At 43.8% G+C, this 22989-nt stretch overlaps 1 protein-coding gene across 1 annotated transcript in view; it reads right to left on the minus strand.

The window, feature by feature from the left end:
* Window positions 1-7387: 7387 nt before the first annotated feature.
* SUSD5 (sushi domain containing 5) overlaps window positions 7388-22989 on the minus strand; it is a 50864-nt gene continuing 35262 nt past the window's right edge. Inside the window, exon 5 of the mRNA XM_069472025.1 lies at window positions 7388-8682. Within this exon, the coding sequence (XP_069328126.1) occupies window positions 7388-8682 (1295 nt within the window). The remainder of the gene's footprint in view (window positions 8683-22989) is intronic.

Here is a 22989-nt window from a genome sequence, read left to right on the forward strand (position 1 = left end):
CATTTCCCTCATGGCCTGGAAAGGAATAAAAGCAGATAGTATTTTGGGTCTTTGTGTATTGGTGATTAATTGGGGGTAGAAAACGCACACATTTGTGCTTTTCCGGGCTCCCTTCCCCCCGCCCCCAACACTATTCCAGCCTCTGGGAACTCAGGCACATCCTGCTCCTTCTCCTTCCTCCCTGTCCTGCTTCCTTCATCCCCTCACGCCTCCTGAGAGCACGTCCTCTTTCACCTACACAGGAATCCCCATGCCAGGTCCTCCCTGGAGGGTCCCCAACCCGAGACAATGGCCTGCCACTTCTGTCTGTGGCTGAAGTTGCCCAGGTCAGCAGAGTCTCTACCCCCAGGGGACTGTTTGGCCAAAGGAGTCAGCATTATTATTGATGGACACACTTCTGTCCACCGCAGTCTCCCAATCGGGACCCTCCGCCCAGTGATGCAGCAGATCGTGCATGGCTTCCTGCCGGGAGAGATGGCCTTTGCCCTGGAATGCTGGGTTCTCCTTTCTGTCCTCGCCCCGCCCTCTACTCCACCAGAGAAACTTCCTTTTGAACTCAGTGGGGAGAGGGTCATAAAGCAGGACTGTAGTGAGGACCCAGAGGGTGGACGCCCTGCTCTAGGATTCCTGGGTCTGTGCAGCGTACCCGGCAGCTGTTTAACTCCCCAGCAGCGCCTGGCTGCAGTTGCCCTCCCAGGTGTGGGAAAGCCACAGGAGACTTCCACAGGGTCCCAGGCTGGGGGGTGCTCCGCTCACTCCACCTCTGTGCGCCCTGCAGAGCTACCGCTGGGTCTTCTTCCTCTGAGCCCCGGGTAAACTTTCTGTAGTGGATATTCCACGCAGGGGTTGAGTTGGCTTTGGGGGGCAGGGGGGATCCTCCTTCATTCTCTGAAGTTGGCCTCCTTTCGCTGGGGATTGAAAAGCAGCTCCACCCCCATCTGAGCAATGTCACCTAAGGAAAAGACCCTGGTACCGTCAATGTTGTCAGCATTTGCTTTCATTGAAGGCTGTCGAGCTGAGTGACTAAATTTTTTATTTCAAAAGAAACCAAACCAACCTAAAAAAAAAAAAAAAAAAAAAAAAAGCAGGCTGGTTTGACCAATTCTATCATAAAACCCCAGTGTGCAGGCTGCACTCAACAACCTCAACCCAACACCTCCCTGAGCGTGTTTCTTGGAAGAGCCTAGAAGATTCCTGGATTGAGACCCCATAGGTTTAGCCTCAGCCAGGCCTGTCTTTTGAAAACACAAACAAATTTGTAAGCTTTGTGGGAGTTTCCAGGCCCACTGTAAGATGTCTCCGTTGTCCTTTGACCCACAGCATGAAGCCCAACGGTCACCGTTTGGTTTCCTAGGCTGGTCCAGGGAGGCTGCCCGCCATGGTGGGGCATCTGTCCAGCCCCATCGCCACTCAGGAAACCCAAGCAGGAGGCACCCACTGGGAAGGGTCTGAAGCCACCCCCTGTGGCCACTGCTAATGTTCACACTTGTGGAGAAGGGACATGCTGAGGGAGGTGTGTGTATGCGCGTGAATTTAAAAGTGACTAATTGACTGCAATGTCGTACATATTCAACATGCTAGTATCCTTCTGATTTTTGAGACTTTCTAATTACTGCCACTACCTTGTGCTCACCTCTGGGATCCAGAAAGAGAGCCACTGGGAACATTGACCACAAAGGCTGCCTTAGGAAGGAAACGTGTGCTTTTAGGAGTTCTTATTAAGGGAATTTTAAGAGCACAAAATTTTTACCGAACCCAACTCAGTGGCAAACAGAAAATGATTTGTTAGATTGTCAATGGGAAAGGGTTTATTATGACTGCTGGTGGAATAAACAGTGGCCGGTTTCTGCCAGCATTTATGGAAATAACGTTTTTAAGTTTTAAATGTGAGCTGTAAACTGAAGCTACTTCAGTTTTTTAAAAAAACTCAATACTTAAACTGTGGGGAAAAGGTGGATTGGTGCCAGAGAAAACATTCTCATTTAATAGTGTTTGAACATGGAACTGCAACACAGTTTGTAGCGAGGCACTGAGAAAAACCCACAACTAATCCTTCATCGCAGCTGTCTGAACTCTTGATCATCTGCCATCCCCCAAACAGCGACTTCTTTTTTCTGGTGACTCCAGGCTTGAATGACCTAGTGTGGAGAGTTTAAACTATGTACAAGGGAGGAAAGAAAAAAAGGAAAGGAACCTTAACTAAGCCTCAGCCAAAGGTTTTATGCATTGGACTTCCTGTGCTGTAGCCAGGGGCAAGACTGTTCCCCACGCCTGTCCCCATGGCATCTCCCTGAAAGGGGAGACACCTTGACGGCCTTGACTGACCCATTCCCGCCCCAGAAATAAGAGTCGGGGGCAGCTATGGTTGTAGTCAGAGTGCTTTTCCCTCTAGGGCAGGCTTGTGAGCAGCCTCATCCCAGCACCTGACACTGTCCCCCTGCAAATACCTGGTTTTGATTGCTTGTTGAATGAATGAGTTGGCTCAATATCCTCCTGGAACCGGTAGGTAAGATACTGGTACCTCATTTTACAGGAGAAGAATAGGAAGGAGTTAAGCAATTTGGCCAACAGGTACAAAATAGATTCCAGAGTTTTACTTTCCACTTTCGGGTGGTGGTCAGTAGGTCAGACTATCAGTTATCGCTGATGTCTTTTTCCATCTTCCCTCCTTGGGTCAGGGTGATGTTTACAATCTCAGTCTCGTAGAAAATTAGAACTCAGAAAATAGTTGTAAACAAAAGCTTTTGTTGTTGTTGTTGTTGTTTTTTTAGACAAGGTCTTGCTCTGTTACCTGGGCTAGAGTGCAGTGGCATCATCGCGGCTGACTGCAACCCCAAACTCCTGGGCTCAAGCGATCCTCCCACCTCAGTCTCCTAAATAGCTGGGACTACAGGTGTGCACCACTCTGCCTGGCTAATTTTTCTATTTTTTGCAAAGACAGCATCTCACTATTGTCCAGGCTGGTCTCGAACTCCTGGCTTCAAGGGATCTTCCTGTCTCGGCCTCCCAAAGTGTTAAGATTACAGGCAGGAGCCACTGTGTCCAGCCAACAAAAGCATTTTTTAAAAATCACATTACATGTTTTATTTTGCTTATTCTCTATTTTCTTTTCTATCCACCGGATGGGAATGTCTTAACCACATTCTAGGACACATGTTGTAATGAGCTCTGTTTTCTCAGGTTCGTGAAATTTCTGACATTCATCTAACAAAGCAGAAACCTTACACTGGGGACTCCTAGATCTCGTGCAACAGGGGTGGTCCTTGCTAGCCATGAGCTGGCCGAGGCCCTGTCAGGCAGTAGAGGTTCATACCTCTCCCTGAGAAGATTCTCTCTCTCAGAGAAGATCTGGGATCCCACTAGGAAAAACATTTGGAATCTGTTTCAGACAAGGACCCAAAGCATCTTCAGACATAACTGCCAACAGCAACTGCGCTCCATGCATGTCACTAAAGGGCAAGCAAGGAGAAAGAAAAGAGTAGAAGATGGCAGGTGGGAAGAGTGAGCAAACAGCACAAAAAAAGGTCCACGTTCTAGAGAGTTCAAACATCAGCTGTTTGGAAAAAAGGTGGAGAACACAGGGATTTTGTTGATGTCAGCCCAAGAATTCCAGAGGATACACTGAAAAAGTTTGGACTGAGGTGGATTGGAGGTCTGGGGAATAGGAGTTGAGTGTTGATGGGGGTCTTAGGTCGGGATCCCTGGAGGCAAGGCAAGTGATGGAGTGCTCTCAGGAGAAGGGGTGTGAGGGGAGCAGACCCAGTAGCAAGGGTATCTTCTCAGTTGGAGGCAGCTTCCGCCGGCTCTCAGGGGAGCTCTGGCGCAGGAATCACAGCACGGAGTTGGTCCCACCTCAGGCAAGGGGGTGGCCTTTTGAATCCACATGGCAGCCGGTCGTTGGCTACAGGCTGCGCTAGCAGGGCAGAAGGTGGGTCTAACTTCCCGGGAACTCCCATTAGGTTGAGAGCAGTTCCCTGGGTGAAAAGGGTACACTTAGGTGCATATGAGCATTTTAACAGCTAACACTCAGGGCAGCTGGGAGAGGGGCTCACCTGCCTAGTGAAGCAGGTCCGGGAGGGGCATCAACAGTGTCCACAGCACTGGGGGGCACGGACCCCTGATGCTCACAGAGGTAGAAAGGGATGTCAGGCAGATGGCATTGGTGCTGATGGTCTCTGAGCTGCATTTGCTATTTGCCCCCAGGTGTCTTTTCCAACACGCCCTGCGCCCCATGAGCCTGACTCCTGTGGTCTACGTTGCCTGGGCTCCCTCACCCTCTGACTTCCAGTTGCCACTGGGACACACTAGCAAGAGATCGCAGGGTGAGGGAAGAGGTCTAGGTCTTTAAACTCTCTGGTTCCTCCAGGCCACAGGTGGACAGGGGCTGCATCCTCCCTGAAGCCAGAGCTCTTTTCCGCCAGTGTCTTTCCTATTGCTGAAGCCCTTGCTGGGTACCCTAACAGGTCTCCACCATCCCTTGGTGGTTCTCTTCATCCTGCACACAGCTTTGTGAACAGTCCCTTCAACTAGTCTTCTTTAATTATTCCTCTGAGTGTCCCATCAGGGAGAGAAGGGAGGTAATCTGTTTTGGTCTCTTAGGCCAGTGCTTCTCAAACTTTACTGTGCACACCCGCCACCTGGGCATCTTGTTAAATGTAGATTCTGATTCTGCAGGTCTGAGGCAGAGCCTGAGATTCTGCACTTCCGACAAGCTCCCAGGTGGTGCCCGTGCTGCTAGTGCAGGAGCCACACTCTGACTAGTGAGGCACTGGGTGTCTCCCTGTTGGGAAGGGCAGGGCCTGTCTGTGGTGAGGAAGAGAGAGGCAGGCAGGGAGGGCAGAGGGGGCAAGAGCTCTGTAGATGTCCCTAAAATCTGGCTGCAGGAGGTAACATGGCTGAGAGCTGGGTTTAGAGAGGGTAGTCTTAGATATAGCAAGTATTAGGATATTATTTTCAAGATTACTAGAGAATCTTTTTTTTTTTTAAACCATGGTGCAGTAACCCGGAAATAAAATACATTCAGTAACAGTTTGGGGAAATAATTATTTATTTTAAACATCTCAGAAGCTTTGTGTTAATAGAACACCCTACCCCACCCCCCAATTTTCATGAACATTAAACAGTCTCAAACATTTACCAGTCTCAAACATGCATAATGACATACAATTTAGGTTTACAGCATTTTAATCAGTCCCTCTGACATGCATTTTTAGATTCTGTAACATTAATTTAGATGACAGCAAACCAATAAAAACTTAAAAACTGATGTGTTGAATTTCACAGTCCACATCTACAAATAATATATTTACATGTATTAATAATTTGTAATAAATTTATTAATACATTTGTATTAATATGACCTATTTATTTGCTGGTGTAAATTCAATGTTCTGGGTTATTACATAATAATAGTGACTAACACAATCCCAATGTTGAGGAAGAGGTTACTTTGTATAGTTAAACATAGAAAAGTTGTCTTGCAATAGATTAGAATCTAATTTATAAATATATACAGTCTGGCTTTTATTTGTTGTGTTTTGCTTTGGCAACATGTAGAGAGCATTTTATTCCAATTGTACTTGATTTCACCTGATGCATCAGTATTCCAGTTGGTACGTTCAGGCCTTTATTTTACCCAATTATGGGGACTAAGATTTTTGATTATGCTGACTGTCTTTACGGCTACTTACCCTATTATTTTTTCAAAGCTTTCACTGAAAAGAGGTGGCAGGGAAGAAAACATGTTGTGAGAATTCTTTTTTTTCCTTAGAGAAAACGTCCCCCAACAATTTCTCAATTGCAAAAAGATCAGGATTTCTCTCATGCCACACAAAAACACTTAGACTCCTATAGTGTCTCAAAATAAATGTATTGCTTTCATCACTTTTTATCACTGATAACTATTTCCCAGAAGGTGATTCATACCAGAAAAATACAGCATGCTTAGTTTCCGTGCCAGTGGAAGACTGTGCCACAGGAGACCATTGCAGATGGCATTTTGGCAGCTTCAAACGCTGCCTCACGTGCAAGTTCCCATGCAAGACAAACCACAGGTGTTACTCATCTTCTGTGCCTCTAGGGCTTCGCCTGGCCTCAAAGCTCACAATTTATCACAAAACAATGGCTCTCAAACTTCAGTGTGCATCAAAGTCACCTGGAGGGCTTGTTAAAACACAGAGAGCTGGGCCCCACTCCCAGGGCTTCTGTTTCCTGAGTCTGGGGTGGAACCATGGAATGCGCATCTCTAACAAGCTCCCACGTGATGCTGATTCTGCTGGTCTGAGGATCACACCTTGAGCACCACTGTCATAAACAATACTTGCTGAGCCACCATAAGATGATCTATGACATGGGTTGCCCAATAACCAGGATGGACTCTGTTGCCATAGAGCTCACAATTTCCACACTAAAGAATAGATCAGCATGGATCATTTCACACTCCTTTTTAATTTCTCTGCCTCTTCATCAAGTAGGCTCCCATACTTGATATCCTAGTCTTTGGCCCTTTTAAAACATTTTTTTTCTCCCATGTCATTCCCTCCTTCTGGAGTTCAAAGAAATGGCTAATCCTGAGAGAGGAAACCAAGGACTGAGTTTTGTTGGTCCTGGCAAAAATTCCAAGACATTCCTAGGCACAGACTGGTCAAGGACAACTAGGCCACTGCTTCTGAGAGGAAATGGTACTTACTGGTACAAAGCTAACTTTGTTTTTCAAAAATGGTGAGCTGTCCCACAGAATGGCGGGAACAGAGGTGGATGTGCGCCTCTTCACTCCTCGCCTTCCCCCAACAAAATGTCAGTCTTACATTCTCTCCAATTTCAAGAAACAATTAAAAAGAAACCTCAAAGCTTCTAGAGTCTAGACTGTGTCCCAGTTCTTGGTTCATCTGCCCTCAGCAACATCACAACATTAAAAGGAAATAACCCATGATTCTTCCATATCCCACTCTCAACAATTAAATACCTATATCCTAAACAACGCTGCTCTCAAATGCTCAGTTTATCACACCTAGTTAAACAACCTCAGGGTACAAAGCCAATGATTTTATTTTTTAAAAAGGGAAAAGAAGACAATAGTATGAGGAAGAGGTGACTTTTGACCTCACAATGGAATTAGGGCCCATGCACAGGTCTGGGATAGTGCAATCAGTTCCAGGGCGGACGGTTGAGGAGATACTGACGTGTGAGATGATGCCACCAAAGCCTTCCTGCCCTGCCAGGTGCTCCAGAGACACTTCTCAGCCTATAAAATAAAGAGCTGAGGAAAAAATGGTGAGCTCCACTCTACCTGTATCATGCTCTCGTGAATTATCAGTGTTTATCAGTGTGATGTGTCATTATTAATTTTCCTCCCAAGTGGCTTTGGGACAGCCCACTCTGAAGGAGGCTAGACCTTCTCCATCTCAATCTGCTGGTGGTAGTGCCGAGCCTGCCGCTGGCCAACATTCAGCTTGTACACGGAGCCCTTGTGCTGGCACTTGCGGTAGCCCCACACTGCCCCGACACCTGCTAGAAGTAGCAGCAGGCAAAGGACAGTGACGATGGTGGCAATCATGGGGCCTCTACTGAGGCTGGAACATTCGCCTCCCACACATGGCTCCAAGGTTGGAAGAAGCTCCTCGCTTGCACCTGGCCCGGGGCCTTCCTGTCCCAAGAAGTCCTCAGACAGCAGGTATGGGAAGCTATCCTGGACCTCAAGAGCAGTGGTCTCCACTGGAGGCTGGGTGGCCACCATGACTGTTGAGCGGATGTGGTCGGGCATCTGCTGGACAGCAGTTGTTAATGTCTCCAGCATCGAGGTGGTGAGTTCATAGGGTAGGGTGGCCATGGGAGACTTCTCTGCAGTGAATCTCCACAGCACGGTTGACTGGTACTTGGTCAAGTCACCATCCCCATTGTGGGGACCCTCAGTCTCAGATACATTCATGGGTCGAAGAGCCAAAGCCTCCACATCTAGCATTTGAGATGGAAGAACTGAACTATGGGTCATGTCCTCGTGTGGTATGAGGGTGGTACTCCTGGGCTTCTTAATTTCCACAAGAATGGGCTGATCAGGGGTAACTAGAGCACTTTCATCCAGTCCTACTGACCCAGCCCCCTTGTCTCCATCTTCCTCCTCTTCCGCCTCCGTCTTCCTCCAAGCCCCATCTGTCACAGGGTAGCCATCTAACCAGGACTCATCGCTGCTGCTCACCACTGGATCCCCTGCCTTGCTGTCATTCCTGCCCAGAAATGGCCCTGAGGGGCTGTCAGTGCTGCCATAGATCACCTTGCTTTCAGGTTTACCTGGGACAAATTTCACACTACTGTGGTTTTCTCCAGCAGGAAACTGCTTTTTGGGATTATCATCCACCTCTTTTTCCAGCTCAGGCTTGTGGAAAGTCTCAGCAGGAAACCAGAACAAGTACTTCTGGTTTGGGCGAGATCCTGGCAAGTCTGTGGGGACGTTGCTCCCAGCACCAGGCAAACCTGCGGTTGGCACAAAGGCTTTATCCTGGGCTATGTTTTCTTTCCCCACAGAAATGGAGATCAGACTGTCCTGTTTTGGAGCCTCCTCAGGGGCTTCTTCTTGACCCCTGTCCTCTTCTGCCTCTGTTCGGGAATCCTCCGTGAGCTCTCTGAATGACACAGACCTGTCATCAGGGAAGTTATCTTCATAGTCAATATGTGCCTCAGCCTCGTCTGAGAGGAAAGAAAGAAAAACCTCATCAGGTCCAAAAGCACAGAGCCAATGCAGAAAACAAGGAAACAGAAAGCGTAAGGACTGAACAGAATAAATAATATCGTCCTCACTCACAGATGATATGACTGTGCATCACAGATAAATCCAAAGAATCCACATGTAAATCATTATAATTAATATGTGAGCATATCAAGGGCATTGGATCTACCATGCATATAAAACATCAAATGTATTTCTATAATATATACTGGCAATAAACAGAAAACAAAAATTTAAAAGGATGTCATTTATAATAGCATAAAAAAACAAACACCTAGGAATAAATCTAACAAATGATGTGCAAGACTTCTACATGGAATGGTATAAAATATTGCTGAGCAAAATTAAAGAAGACCTAAACAAATGGAGGCAGATACTGTGATCATGTAGTAGAAGGCTCAGAACTGTTAAGCTGTCAATTCTATTCAAATTGATCTATCTACTCTTAATACAATCCTAATGAAAATCTCAGACATTAACATGTAGATGCTAAAATTTATGGAAATGCAGTGAACCAAGAATAGACAAGGTGATTTTGAAAAAGAAGAAAAAAGCTAGAGGCTGTACACTACAAGATGTCGAGATTTACTATAAAAAAACTGAGTTACTTTTAAGGCTGTGGTGGTGTTGGCACGAGGACAGATAATTGGATTACATTAGAATTAAGAACTCCTAGGCCGGGCGCAGTGGCTCACACCTGTAATCCTAGCACTCTGGGAGGCCGAGGCGGGTGGATCGCTCGAGGTCAGGGGTTTGAGACCAGCCTGAGCAAGAGTGAGACCCTGTCTCTACTAAAAATAGAAAGAAATTATCTGGCCAACTAAAAATATATATAGAAAAAAAATTAGCCGGGCATGGCGGCGCATGCCTATAGTCCCAGCTACTTGGGAGGCTGAGGCAGTAGGATCGCTTAAGCCCAGGAGTTTGAGGTTGCTGTGAGCTAGGCTGACGCCACGGCACTCACTCTAGCCCGGGCAACAAAGTGACACTCTGTCTCAAAAAAAAAAAAAAAAAAAGAATTAAGAACTCCTGCTCACCAAAAGCCACCACAAACAGTTAAAATGTAAGCCACAGAGTTGGAGAAGATATTTGCAACACATATAACCTCCAAAGGACTTGTAGCCAGAATTTAAAAAGAACTTCTACAATTCAATACGAAATAGGTAGACAAACCATACAAAAGTTGGCAAGATGCTTGAATTGGTACATCACCAAAAAGATATCTAAATAGTCATTAGACATGTAAAGATGATGAACCTCATTAGTAAGAGAGAAATAGTAATTATGGTCATAATGAGATACCATGACATAGCACCAGAATGGCTAAAATTAAATGGAATGACAGTATCAAGTGTTAACAAGAATGTATAGCACTGTTAGTGGGAGTGTGAATTGGAACAACCATTATGGAAAACTGTTTGGGCATTTCTACTAAAATTGAACATATGGAAGCTCCATGACACAACAATTTCACTCCTAAATATACACTCAACAGTAACATGTGCATATGGGCACCAAAAGACATGCACAAGACTGTTCATAATAACCAAAAACTAGAGACAATTCAAATATCCATTCACTGCCAAAATGATACATTATGGTATATTCATATGTACATAAATTGCATACATAAATTATGTATATTCATACAATGAAAATCTTCACATCAATAAAATTGAACCAATCACTGTTTCCCTCAGCAACATGGGTGAATTTCATGCCCATAATGCTGAGCAAAAGAAGCCTGGTACAAAAGAGCACACTCTGTGATTCCATTTACAAAAAGTTACAAGGCAGAACTAATCTATCATATGATGTTAAAAGTCAGGAAGGTGATTACAGTTGGTAGGAGAGGAAGGGTAATGACTTGGTCTAGGCACAAGTAGGACTTTGGGACATGTTTTATTTCTTGACCTGTGTCATGGCTAAATATTTTTGTTTATTCTTTGATAATTAATTGACCTGTTGCTTTATGATTAGTATGTATGTTATAATTAAGCAAAAAAAATGCATCTTTTAAAACACTGATTTGCTCTTTGTAAAATTCTGCATCATAAGATGATGCTATGAAGTATTTTGAATCCAACTGAGTAAGAATAAACAGAGCCCCACAGCTGAGAGACCAGAATGTAAGGATAGCTTGATGAGATTGTAATCACTTGGGTTAGGAAGGCGCAAGAAGCTGGTGTCCTCTGAACACCAAAATTTAATTACCAGCTACTAGTAATCCCAGCTACTCAGGATGCTGAGGCAGGAGGATTGCTTGAGCCCAGGAGTTTGAGGTTGCAATGAGCTATGATGACACCACTGCACTCCAGCCTGGGTGACAAAGGGAGACCCTGTCTCTTAAAACACACACACACACACACACACACACACACACACACCAGAGCCAAATAAATGATTGTTCTTGTTGTTTTTAAGCTACTAAGCTGTTTGGGGAGGTCTATTATGCAGAAAAAGCTAACTAATATACTAGCAATATGCTGCCTGAGGGCAGGGCCCCGGCACTGTACCCCTAGAGTGGAAAAGTGCCTGGCTCATGATAGGTATTCTTGAGTGAGAGAAAGGGCTCTCGGGGGAAAGGAGGAAAAGTCTGTAATAGCTCAGATTCGAAGCTTCTCTTCATTCCTGCCTCAGCACTGAGATCGATTTCTAGGAGCACAGAGTCCCAAAACACAAGAGGACTGTGGGCCCACTTACAAATTGTTAGGAATTACTCGTACCCATATGTCTCATAACACCCCCAAAACCCTCTGAAAAGATACCATTGTTGAAGGGCCAGTAGAATACATAAACATACACATGGGATGCACACCCCCCGCCCCACACACAGCCATATGCACCTGGCCAGTGAGGGCATCAATTCTCTTCCCAGCCTCTCCTTGGGCCCCGCCCGTCAGTGTGAAAGGTGCCTGAGCAGAACTCCCCCCTCCCCACAGCCAGTAGGTTCATCGTAATGAAGCAGAGCGGTAATCCCGCTCCATAAAATTTACTCCTTAATGCAAAGAAACTTGGCATTCCACATGTCCGACCAGTCATTTCTGCCCCAAATCTGCCACAACCAATTTGTTTTTAATTAAAAAAAAAGAATATATCCTGTGGCACCATGGAAGAAATTATTATCTTTGCAAAACAATAAACATTTGCCAGTAGTCTCCCAGAGGTTGTGCTTCTGAGGATGAATGTCCTTGTGTACTCAGCTAGCACACAGTCCCCCTTTCAGGAGGGGGCAAGGCAGGAAGCAGTAACTCTTCAACACCATTTTTCCTCCAGAAGGTTTCAGCCACTTGAAATCACAGGTCATTACCTCATGCACAATCTGCAATGTAAGCTTCTCACCACACATGCATGATTTTACTAGGGACCAGTTCTTTTCTTCTTCTAGAGACAGGTCTCACTCTGTCACCCAGGCTGGAGTGCACTGGTGCAATCATAGCTCACCATAGCCTCACACTCTTGGGCTCAAACATCCTCCTGCCTCAGCCTCCCAAGTAGCTTGCACCACCACACCTGGCTCAGGGAACATTTCTTTGTTGCCTCATTGCAGTCCTAAGACACCAAACTGTCAAGAGCCCACAAATGATTCTGTTTCATTGCATGGGATTTTTGCCATTTCTGGATTTTGCTTGCCGACATCCTGACAGTGCATTCACTTTCTTTCAGGTCATCAGCTGTAGCTCACTGACAGTTGGGAGTAAACAGGCTGTTTGCCCAGAACTTAGTCAGTGTGATGAACTACCACTTGCACAGTGTTGCCAAGGGCAGCCGTCGGTGACGGGAACACCAGCAGGAAGTCGGTGAATGGAGAGCTCCCTCACTGTTCTCACACACCATCTTCTCCTGGCCCTGGACCACGCCGACATGGATACGGTCCACAGGTAAACAGAATTCTACCCAAACAGCTAAAAAGAAGTGTGAGTGCAAGGGATACTCACAATCTTCCAGCACCTCAGAATATCTGTGGCCCTGACAAATCTCTCTGTGACCTCTGCTCCCGCTTCTTCCCTGTCTCTTCTCCCCACACCCCATAGTCTGTTTCCACGCCCAACACTACCTGCCACTTTGTTCTTGCTCCTTCTGCTTGCACCTCCCTCTGCTCTGCTTCCTCTTTGTCTACCTGGTCACTTACATTCGAGACCACCTCAGTATGTACTGGGGGTGCAGGCAAAAAGTCACCTTCCCATCAGGGCAGATGATATGCCAGCCTCCAAAATACCTGAATGCATCACCGATTTTCCCTCCTCCATATCCATCAAAATGGGGAAACTCCACCCCCCACACACACACCCCTTATTAGATGTAATTTTTTTTTTTTTTTTTTGAGACAGGGTCTTGTTCTGTCACCCGGGTTAGAGTGCAGTGACATCATCACAGATCACTGTAACCTCAAACTCTTGGGCTCAAGAGAGATTCTCCTGCCTCAGCCTCCCCAAGTAGCTGGGACTACAGGCATGTGCCACCATGCCCAGCTAATTTTTAAATATTTTGTAGAGATGGGGTCTCTCTCTGTTACCCAGGCTGGTCTCCAACTCATAGTTTCAAACTATCCTCCCACCTGGGCCTCCCAGAGTGCTGGGATTACAGGCCTGACTACCGTGCCTAGCCTGGATGGGAATTTTTTTAAATGAGGAAACTATACTAAACATCGGCAAAAAGGTTTTATGAATAGCAACCACAAATGGAAAAGGGAATAACATATTGCAACAAATTAAAAAAAAAAACTAGTTTCCAAGAGGAGAAACAGAAGATTCAAGAGCAGAGTAGAGAAGGTGCATGGCTCAGCTCCTAACCCCACTCACCCTTCAGAAACTGTACTAAGGAGTCAACAAATCCTGGAGAAAAGCAAAGGGTATGGAGAGAAACAGATGAGTAACTCGTAGGGCTGATTCTTCCTGATAGACTCCAAAATGCCAAGACTTCATGCTGCTCAGGTGAAGGAAACTCTGATGTAGAACATTTAACAACATTTCTGAAGAAAAAGCAGAGCCCAGGTTTTCTAAAACAAGCACATAAACAAGAGTAAAACTACATACCACTTCTGCTGACTTGTCCACTTTCAGTTACCATTCCCTCTTCTGGATGAAAGGAAGATGTATGTAAAAGGCAAAGAATCTAATTTAAAAGAAGTAACAATTTAAGGAATAGAAAGAATTCCTTATAATTGCTTCACATAAAGAAATTGGGTGCAATGAAACAAAAGCGCAAAGGTAAGGTAATAAAATAACAATGTTATGAAAGGGTGGTTATGAACTTTAATCATCAAATTGAGGACCAATGTAACATCATAATAGTTAGAAATTGTAAGGAAGAGAGTGGACTAAGAATTTTAAAAAACTGAGAAAAGACACATGAACACACATATTCAAGAATCACTGCAAACCTCAAGCAGAATAAATTCACAGAAAACTACACACAGACACACTAAATTAAAACTGCTAAAAATCAGACAGAAAAATTTAAAAGCTACCTGTGAAAGCAGATATATAACCTTCAAAAAGCAACAATAAGAGGGAGAGGTAACTTTTCAAAAGAAACAACAAAGCCAGAAGACAATGTAATGTCATCTTCAAAGTGTCAGAAGAAAAGAACTGCCAATATAGAATTTCTTACTCTGTGAAAATATCCTGGATGGAAGCTCAGAGATGCAGGAAGGAAAAATCAATGACAAACGTAAATACAGGGGCAAATCCAAGTGAATGCTGACTGCCTAAAACAAGTACATACACATGTGTGCACACACACGCATCGTGTTTATTCAAAATGCTGGACAATAACATAGGAGTTGGGAGGAGGTAAATGGAGTCAAAATGTCTAACAGCTTTATCCAGGAAATGGTAAAAGTATTAATTTATATTAAACTTTGATAAGTCAAGGGTGCTTAAGGAAAAATGCTTAATCGCTCCAAAACAAGGCAGCAAAGTAGAGAAAAAGGAACAAAGAACAAATGGGACAGAGAGAAAACAAAGAGACAGTCATTTTAAACTCAAATCTATTGATGGTTAAATGTAAAATGGATTAATGGTACAATTAAAAAGCAAAGGTTGTCAGCCTGGATAAAGAAATAGAAACTATGTACATGGGGCTTATAAGAGTCACATTTGAAACATAAGCATATAGAGAAGTTGAAAGTAAAAGAAGGAAAAAAAAATGTCACGAAGACACTAACCAGCGAATGGGACCTGAAGGCAAAAAACATTACTAGAGATAAAGAGGAATATTTTATAAAGATAAATATTCCAATTCACCATGAGTATGTTAAATTCTAAAATTGTATGTATTCAATAATATAACCTCAAAATATATGAATTTAACAGATGTGAACTAAAAGGAAAAATTGATAAATCTATGGTTATAGTGAGATTTTTAAACATCTCTATCACTAACAATTAGAACAAGGAGAAAAAGTTATAGCTTTAAATATCTATGTTAGAAAAGAATAAAGGCTGAAAATCATATTCACCTCAGGAAGTTGGGAAAAGAAGCGTAAGTTAAATACAAAGAAATAGAGGAAGGAGATTTAAAAAAGAGCAAAAATTAACAAAATAAAAAACAAACACACAATAGAGAGGATCAATATAGCCAAAAGTTGACTCTTTGAAAAGACTACTAACATTGATAAACCTCTACCAAGACTAATTGAAAAATATTTAGAGAAGAAGAGAAGACACAAATGAAAAACATCAGGAATAAAAACCAGCATTCCCACAGATCTGGCAGATATTACAAAAGACAGTAACAGGACTCTATGATAATTTTTATGTCCAAAACCCCCAAATTCTGAGGAAATAGACAAAATTCAAGAAAAATACAACTTACCGAAAGTGACACAAGAAGAAATAGAAAAAAAATTATATACCATTAACTATTAATGAAATTGAATCTCTCTACACAGAAAATTCTAGGCACAGGTGGCTTTGCTAAGGAATTCTATCAAATCTTTAGGAGAATAATTCCAATCTTAAACTCTTCCAGGGAACAGAAAAAGAGGAAATACTATCCCAATTTACTTTATATGTCCAGTGTAATCTTAGTACCAAAACTGGCAAGGATACGATGAAAAAGTAATATTGCAGACTCATCTCACTAAATATAGACGCTAAAATCCCATATAAAATGTTGACAAACTTAATCCAGTAATATGTTAATATTGGTAAGCTGAGTTAAGCAATATATTAAAAGAATAATATATTACACCTAGTTAGGTTTATCTCAGTAATTCATGATTTATTTAAAAAAGGAGTGTCAGAAACAAAAGTCAACAGGATAAAAAAAAAAAAACCTTAGAAATTAAGAATATAAGGAAACTTCCTTAACATGATTTTAAAAATATATAAAAACTGATATAAAAAGGATACGACAACATGGATGAATGTTGAGGATATTATGCTAAGGGAAAAAACCAGTCACAAAAAGACAAATATTGTATGATTCTACTCATATATTGTATTAAAAGTAGTCAAATTCATAGAAACAGAAAGTAGAATGGTGGTTACCTGGGGGAGAGGGAGGAAAAGGGGAGTTGCTGTTTAATGAGTATAGAGTTCCCAGATTTACAAGATGAAGTTCTGGAGATCTGTTTCACAACAATGTGAATATACTTAACATTATTGACCTGTATACTTGAAGATTGTTGAGATGGTCAATTTTAAGTTACATGTTTTTTTATCACAATTTTTTAAAAAAGGAAAATATCATTAGACTACATTAAAATTCCATTTATTACAGATACCACAAAGAACATGAAAAGGCAACTTACCTAACAGAAGACATCTGCAACATATATAACCTCAAAAGTTCTGATATTCATAATAATATAAAGAACTCCTACAGATATATGAAATAAAAAGACAATCCAGTAGAAAAATGGGCAAGAGGATTGAACAGGCACAGTTCACAAATGAGATATTCAAATAGCCAATAAACATATGACAAGGTGCTTACATCATTAATCATGGAAATTCAAATTAGGTCATGTTATAACATATTCATCAAAATGGCTAAATATGTAAAAGACTGACAATACCAATTGTTGGTGAGGATGTAAGTCTCCCAGAACTCTCATACATTGCTCTTGGGAGTGTAGACTGGTACAGCCATTTTGAAAACTGGTTGGGCATTATCTACTAAAGTTGAACATATATATATCCTGTGATGCAGCAATTTAACTCCTAAGTATATAGACAAAATTCTAGAAAAACGCAAAATTCTAGAGGAATACATGCAACATGGACTCCAAAAGACCTGTACAAGAGTGCCGTTACAATAGCTCTAGACTTGAAATAATGAAAATGTTCTTCAACAGATCGGAATACTCCCTAGCAAAGAAAAAGTGTGAACTACAGCTCATGAACAACATAGATGTGTCTCACAGACATAATATTGGGCAAAGGAAGCCATACACAAGAGTACCTCTGTATGCTTCTACTTTAATACAATTGAAGCAAAGAAAATGTAATTTATAGTTTCAAAAGTGTGTTCTCAGGGAGGTTGTGACTGAAAGGGAGCCCCAGGAGTGTTTCTGGATTACTGGTGATGTTCTACTTCTTGAACTGGGTGACAATTACATGGGTGTGTTCATGGTACAATAATTCCCTAAGCACTATAAACTTTGATTTTTGAAATGTCTGTATTTATGTTACTCTTAAATAAAACTTAAATAAACAATCAAAAGTGTACACTATGTTCTAGGAAAACCTGGCACAGAATTTGTTTACTAATGCCAAGGATAAAGAAATATTTCAACTGATATGTCCAGAGGGAACAGGCAAATCACATTCAAGAACAAAAATTAAATCAAGCTTGCCTAAAATTTCATCCCAGTATATTCAAAAGTAGAAGAGAAAATAACAATGACGCTGTTTCAAAAAAAAAAAAAAAGAACTCAGTGTGGGGTGGACAGTTAACATTCTGACCAGGAAACTAATCTTCTAGATGTGGCTACTACAAGTACTTCTATTATCTGTATCTTGATGAAAAACATTGATTTGCAAATTAGCACCCTGAGTATCTGAAATGGCTTTCTATTGGTAAAATTAGAGGCCTACTAACTACCATGATAAATATTAGAAACAGACGCTTGCTTATTGGTAAAATGAAAGGCATATATGATCTAGGGAGGGGCTAAACATATTTTAGAGATACTTCACACATTTATATGGACAGGGTAAAACCAATCTAGACCTTGATGGTGTTTGAGACTTGAACCTCAAATGGTCTCAGTTTGGGACTAATGTGTTACTCACTGGCACAACGGGAACAGCATCCATCCAGAACAGGGTTCACCGCCGTCACCCTGCACTGATCACACCACCCTGCCCACCTCCCCTCTGGCCCGGGAACTCTGCCTTTGTATCCCCAGCACACATCATGGTGCCCGGCATAGAGTAGACACGCCATAAATGTTTGTTGAATAAATAAATGAGTAAAGAGATGAGTAAGTGAGTGATGGAAGCCAGTTTTTATTTGATTTGTGACAGAGGCAAAGAATATAAATTGATCTTTGAGATCCAATATTGGGTATAATCAGTGTCTGCTAACTTCTTCCTCCTGTGTAACCCATCCCACGAGCTTAAATGTGTTATGAAGTCAAAAGGCACCTGGAATACAGGCAAGAGACAAGCCATGTTCTCCTCCCCCACTGCTTCTTGTGCAAGAAACACTGGCCTAGTGTATAATGTTAGAGCTGAGGATTTGGGAAGGGTCAGCCCACTCCCGCTGTGGGTGGGCCTGCCTTGACCTAGACCCTTATGGTTGGTCTAAGCTGTGTGTGTGTGTGTGTGTGTGTGTGCATGTGCATGCGACTGAGTGCGATGTGTGTGTGTGTATACAAGCTCCTGCCTCCAGAGCTCCCTGAGGCTAGAGGACCCCTGGACAGAAGCCCAGGGCCCTGAGCCAAGCTCTTCCTGTCTCCCCAGGTTCGCAGGCCGTGGACCTGGCTCAGAAACAGGTTCTCACTATGTCAGTTTTCCCAAAACCTCAAATGAAGACAAGGACAATGAGTGTTTACAAATAGCCTACTTATAAAAAAAATATCCAAGCCTGTTTTTCTCCTCATGGGGAACTATAAAATTTGTTATTCACTGAATTTCAACCAACAAGCAAATTCTGCTCACAAGATGGAGAAGCCCCGCTCTCTGCCCATGGAGGTGCTATTTCTCTGACCTCTCCTCTCCTTGCCTGGGTCTGTACCTTCTGACTCAAATCATCCAGCAATCCTTCTAGCCACCCCTGCCCCCTCCCGCCCCAGCCCAAGCTCTCCCTGAAAACTGGTGCTAACTCAACACGGGGCCTTCTGATTTAGACGAACCAGTCTAGGAAATGTAAACTTTGTGGGTTCTCCTGGCAAAACCTAGGTCATTTGCTGTGCATTTGTATTTAACTGCTACCTTTGGGAAACAGAAGAACACAGACAGATGATGTAAGTCAGGCGTGAAAGGAGAAGGCTGGTATGTGCACCGCCTGCATCTCTTATCAGGGTGGGGTACCGTGAGGGCTGCAGGTGAGAGGCCAGAGCCCAGAATCCCAGAATCCCAGAATCTTCCATCCGTTTTCACATTGCTGCATTTCTGGAAGCCCACACATGCCCTCTTTTTTCCTCTGGTCTTGGCTATGACAGCCTCTAAAAATAGTAATTTTAAAAAAGACAACCAGACAAGCCAGAAATAACCACTGGTTCAATGAACCTCTGAACAAATATGGCAATACTGACAAAGAAATTCTAAATCAGGTTCAGTCTCATGCTGTATTCTATGAAGAAAATTAAGGCCAAAAGATGGAGAAATGTAGAAATTGAAGTTAATTTAAGAAAACAAAAGAATGCCTTTAGAATTTAGAGAGAAAAGGGCAAAGGAAATTACAGAGGGAACAGCTAGTTTGCAAGTCCTTGCTCCCCTCAGTCTTGGGGTCCCCGGAGCGCGCACATACACATGATACAGACAGGATAAGACATGCCTGGTTTTAAATCCCAGCTCTGCTTCTTTGTGACACCCACAAGTCACTGAACCTTCCTGTACCGCCGTTTTCCCACCTGTAAATTGGAGCCAGCCATTTCCACTCCCGGACTTGTGAAGATTAAATGAGATAAAGTGTGTAAAACTATCACAGAAAGGGGCACAAGGAGACTTGAGGCTGATGGAAATGTTCTATATTTTAGTTGTGGTGGTGGTTTTGTGGGTGTATACACTTAAGACAACTCAGATAAGTTTATACTATAAATGAGTATAATTTATAGCATGCAAATTTAACCTCAATAGAGTTGTTGAAAAACAAAGCAAAACCAAAAAACAACTCCCAGGAGAGAGAGGGCTGAAGCAAGTGTTCAGTTTATGATAGCTTTCTTCTCATTGCCTAACTGGACAATGTGTTCCACGGCTGTGTCAGCCCAGGGCAGGGGAAAAGAAAGGCTGTATATTTGCTATGGACCCAGAGGTGGTGGGAGAGTGAGGTCAAGCTTGGTGTCAAGCACTTTCCTGATACAACAGTCCAGAAAGGACAAAAAGAACCTATGGAGCTGGAAGTAGGGGTGGGCCTTTCTGAGATTGTCTTAACACTTGGTGGCAGATGCCCTGTGGCAAAAGTCTCTGCCTCTCTCTTCCAGGGGTTGTTTGTGTTAAGCTACTCTTGCCAGCAGCCGTTCTTGCCCACCCCAACCACAAAGGCAAGATAAATGGCCTTCCCTGGAACCAGGGCAGAGGCTGCAGGACCACTGGGTTCTGAAGTCAGGAGAGAGCAGGGGCGAGGAAGCAACGAGTAGGAAAGGACAGGCAGTGAGCAGGAGAGTGGTCAGCATGCCAAGGGGACCACGAGGGCTCCTTAGGAAGGCCAACATTGGGATCATGTGACACCCCTGGAGTGCTGGAAGGTCAGAGACCATCCTTAGGGTGCAAGTGTCCAAGGAGAAAACATAGCCTTGAAAATGGGTATAAAACTAGGCATAATAAGAAGCCCAAAAGAAACCAAACCCAGTGTGGAAATCTGCTGCACACATCCTCAAGGAGCAAAGCATCAGGACTTTTCTATAATTAGGGTAACAACCAATTATGGTTAGATACTGAGTACATGAGTGAGGTATGACAGACATTTCCTTCTGCCAAACTGGGAGGGGAAACCAAGAAGATGTGTGGATTTGGACAGCAGAATGGAAGACTAAATGGCCAAACCCAGACCTGGGGACCAAAGCTAGAGAAATACTAACACACAGAGGGGAGAAATGGCAGTTGAGTATGTCCTCACTCATTTGGGTTAATGGTCAAGGCTAAAGTCCCTGTGCTTAAGTGAGGGACTGCACCACCTCCACTTGAGGCTGGAACTGAACGTGGCTTGTGATCACACAACCTGGGCAGCGTGTGGCTGGGGCACCCCACTACCCCACCCACTCACTCACCTTGGGCTACCCACCCAGGTGTGGGGGATCATTCTTGCTCCTCGTCACAAATTTTAAATTTCAGCAAGCTCATTCAGTAGTCCCCACTTTACTAATGGATTTTTCTTTTAATCATAAGAGTTAGTTAACTTGGAAACCACTGTTTCATAGAATTGAGGCTGTCCATAAATAACTCCACTGGAACAGATGCTGCTCATGTCCTGCCCACATTCCCTTTCCCAGGCCAGGTCCCCATGCCCCAGCCGCTGTGAGTGTTGGCAGCTAGGAGTTCACAGCTACCCCTTCTCTGGAGAAGCACCCTTGGTGGAATGGGGGCCTGGCTTGGGAGGTTATAGGCCACATGCCCTGTGCCCAGCAGCCTGCAGCCTATGACAAGCTGATATGGAGGCACTCAAGGCTGGTCCACTTGCTTCAAAAGGGGACCAACCCGGTTGTGCAATTCATGCTCCATAGCTCCCCCCAGGGCCAGGCAAAGCAGGAATCCAGCTGAGGCTACAACCTTGCTTAACTCCTTCTGCTAACCCATCCTGTCCCGAATGCCCTTTCTCCCTCAATAAACCACGGGCATCTGAATAGGGTCTGGTTTTAGAGAATCTGACCCAAGACATCCAGCCAGTCCTCAAATGCCTATCCAATGCCAAACTTGAGTGAAATAGTAGCCCTGAGCTCCTAAGCCCCCAGAGTCTCTCAGATGAAACTCCTCGGAGCTCCAAGTTCTTTTAAGTCTTGACCTCCAAGGTACCTGGCCCTTGAGGCCCTCTGGGCCCTGCAGAGGTCACAGGGGGATAAGGGGCAGGGATGCTATTGTGATCTCAGCAGAGGCGCTCCTGGAGCTGCATCTACGGGCAGGTTTTGCCAGAGGTTTGGAATCAGAGCCAGCAGCACACAAGGAAATATAAGGAAATGTTCTTGGTGGGCCACAATGGTTGGAGGACCTGGTTGCGGGGGAAGGTGGTTAGTGGCAGGGCTGAGCACAGAGGAGACAAGCTTAGGCTGGAGGCAGCCAGGGCCCCCTAGAGGGAGGAGTGAGGCAGCTGAGACCACAGGTATGGATTGCTTGGGAGCCACATGTTAGAAAGTTACCAGCTGCTTGGGTCTCTATCAAATCCAAAAGCCACATGGGCCACGCCTTTCTGAAAAGAGCAGCTGCTGGTCCCTAGAACCTGAGAAGCCTGCTGGCAGAAACGAACTTCTCAACCAAGTAACAGACAGTTGAAGTCACAGTATGCTCTTAATTATTTGCTGTAACAGCAGCTAGAGTCAACACGAGGAAGCGAAAAGCCAGTGTCATGCACAAAGCCCTTTAGACACCTCAAGTGAAAGGACCTGGATACTCTCCTTAATCAGCATATAGGTGAAAGAGAAAGAATGAACAGTTCTTGGCCCCATACCATGTTATATGTCCTAAGTGAGCCACTTGCAGGGAACCCCATGAGGCAACTCTGTGATAATTAGTACCTATTTTTTCATATGAGCAAATTAAGGCTCAGGAAAATCAAGAAAATTATTCGGTCTCCTCTTCTAATTTTTTCTATCATTTACATGAGTTCAAATCTCTTAAAAATAAATTTTAAAAATAACAAAAGCAAGCAAACAAAACAAACCCCACATCTCTTTGGATCCCTGATCTTCTTCCAGCTCTACCCTTTGTGTCTTTCCAATTCCTCTTCATGAACAGCAGAAATTCAAGAATGAGTTGCCTGCCTTCAAGCCCTCTTCCTCACCCCTCCCCCTTCCTGCACGCACTGTGGGGTGGTCTGGTGCATCACCCACTCCCCAGGTTCACACTGAAAATATAAGGCCGCCAGAACCCCCTTCAGACTGTGAAGCCAATGCACACTTTAGCTTTCATTTAGTTGATTTCTGCAGCCTTTGAGTTCAT

Source organism: Eulemur rufifrons, chromosome 7 (genome assembly GCF_041146395.1).
Source record: "Eulemur rufifrons isolate Redbay chromosome 7, OSU_ERuf_1, whole genome shotgun sequence".
Taxonomy (NCBI): Eukaryota; Metazoa; Chordata; class Mammalia; order Primates; family Lemuridae; genus Eulemur; species Eulemur rufifrons.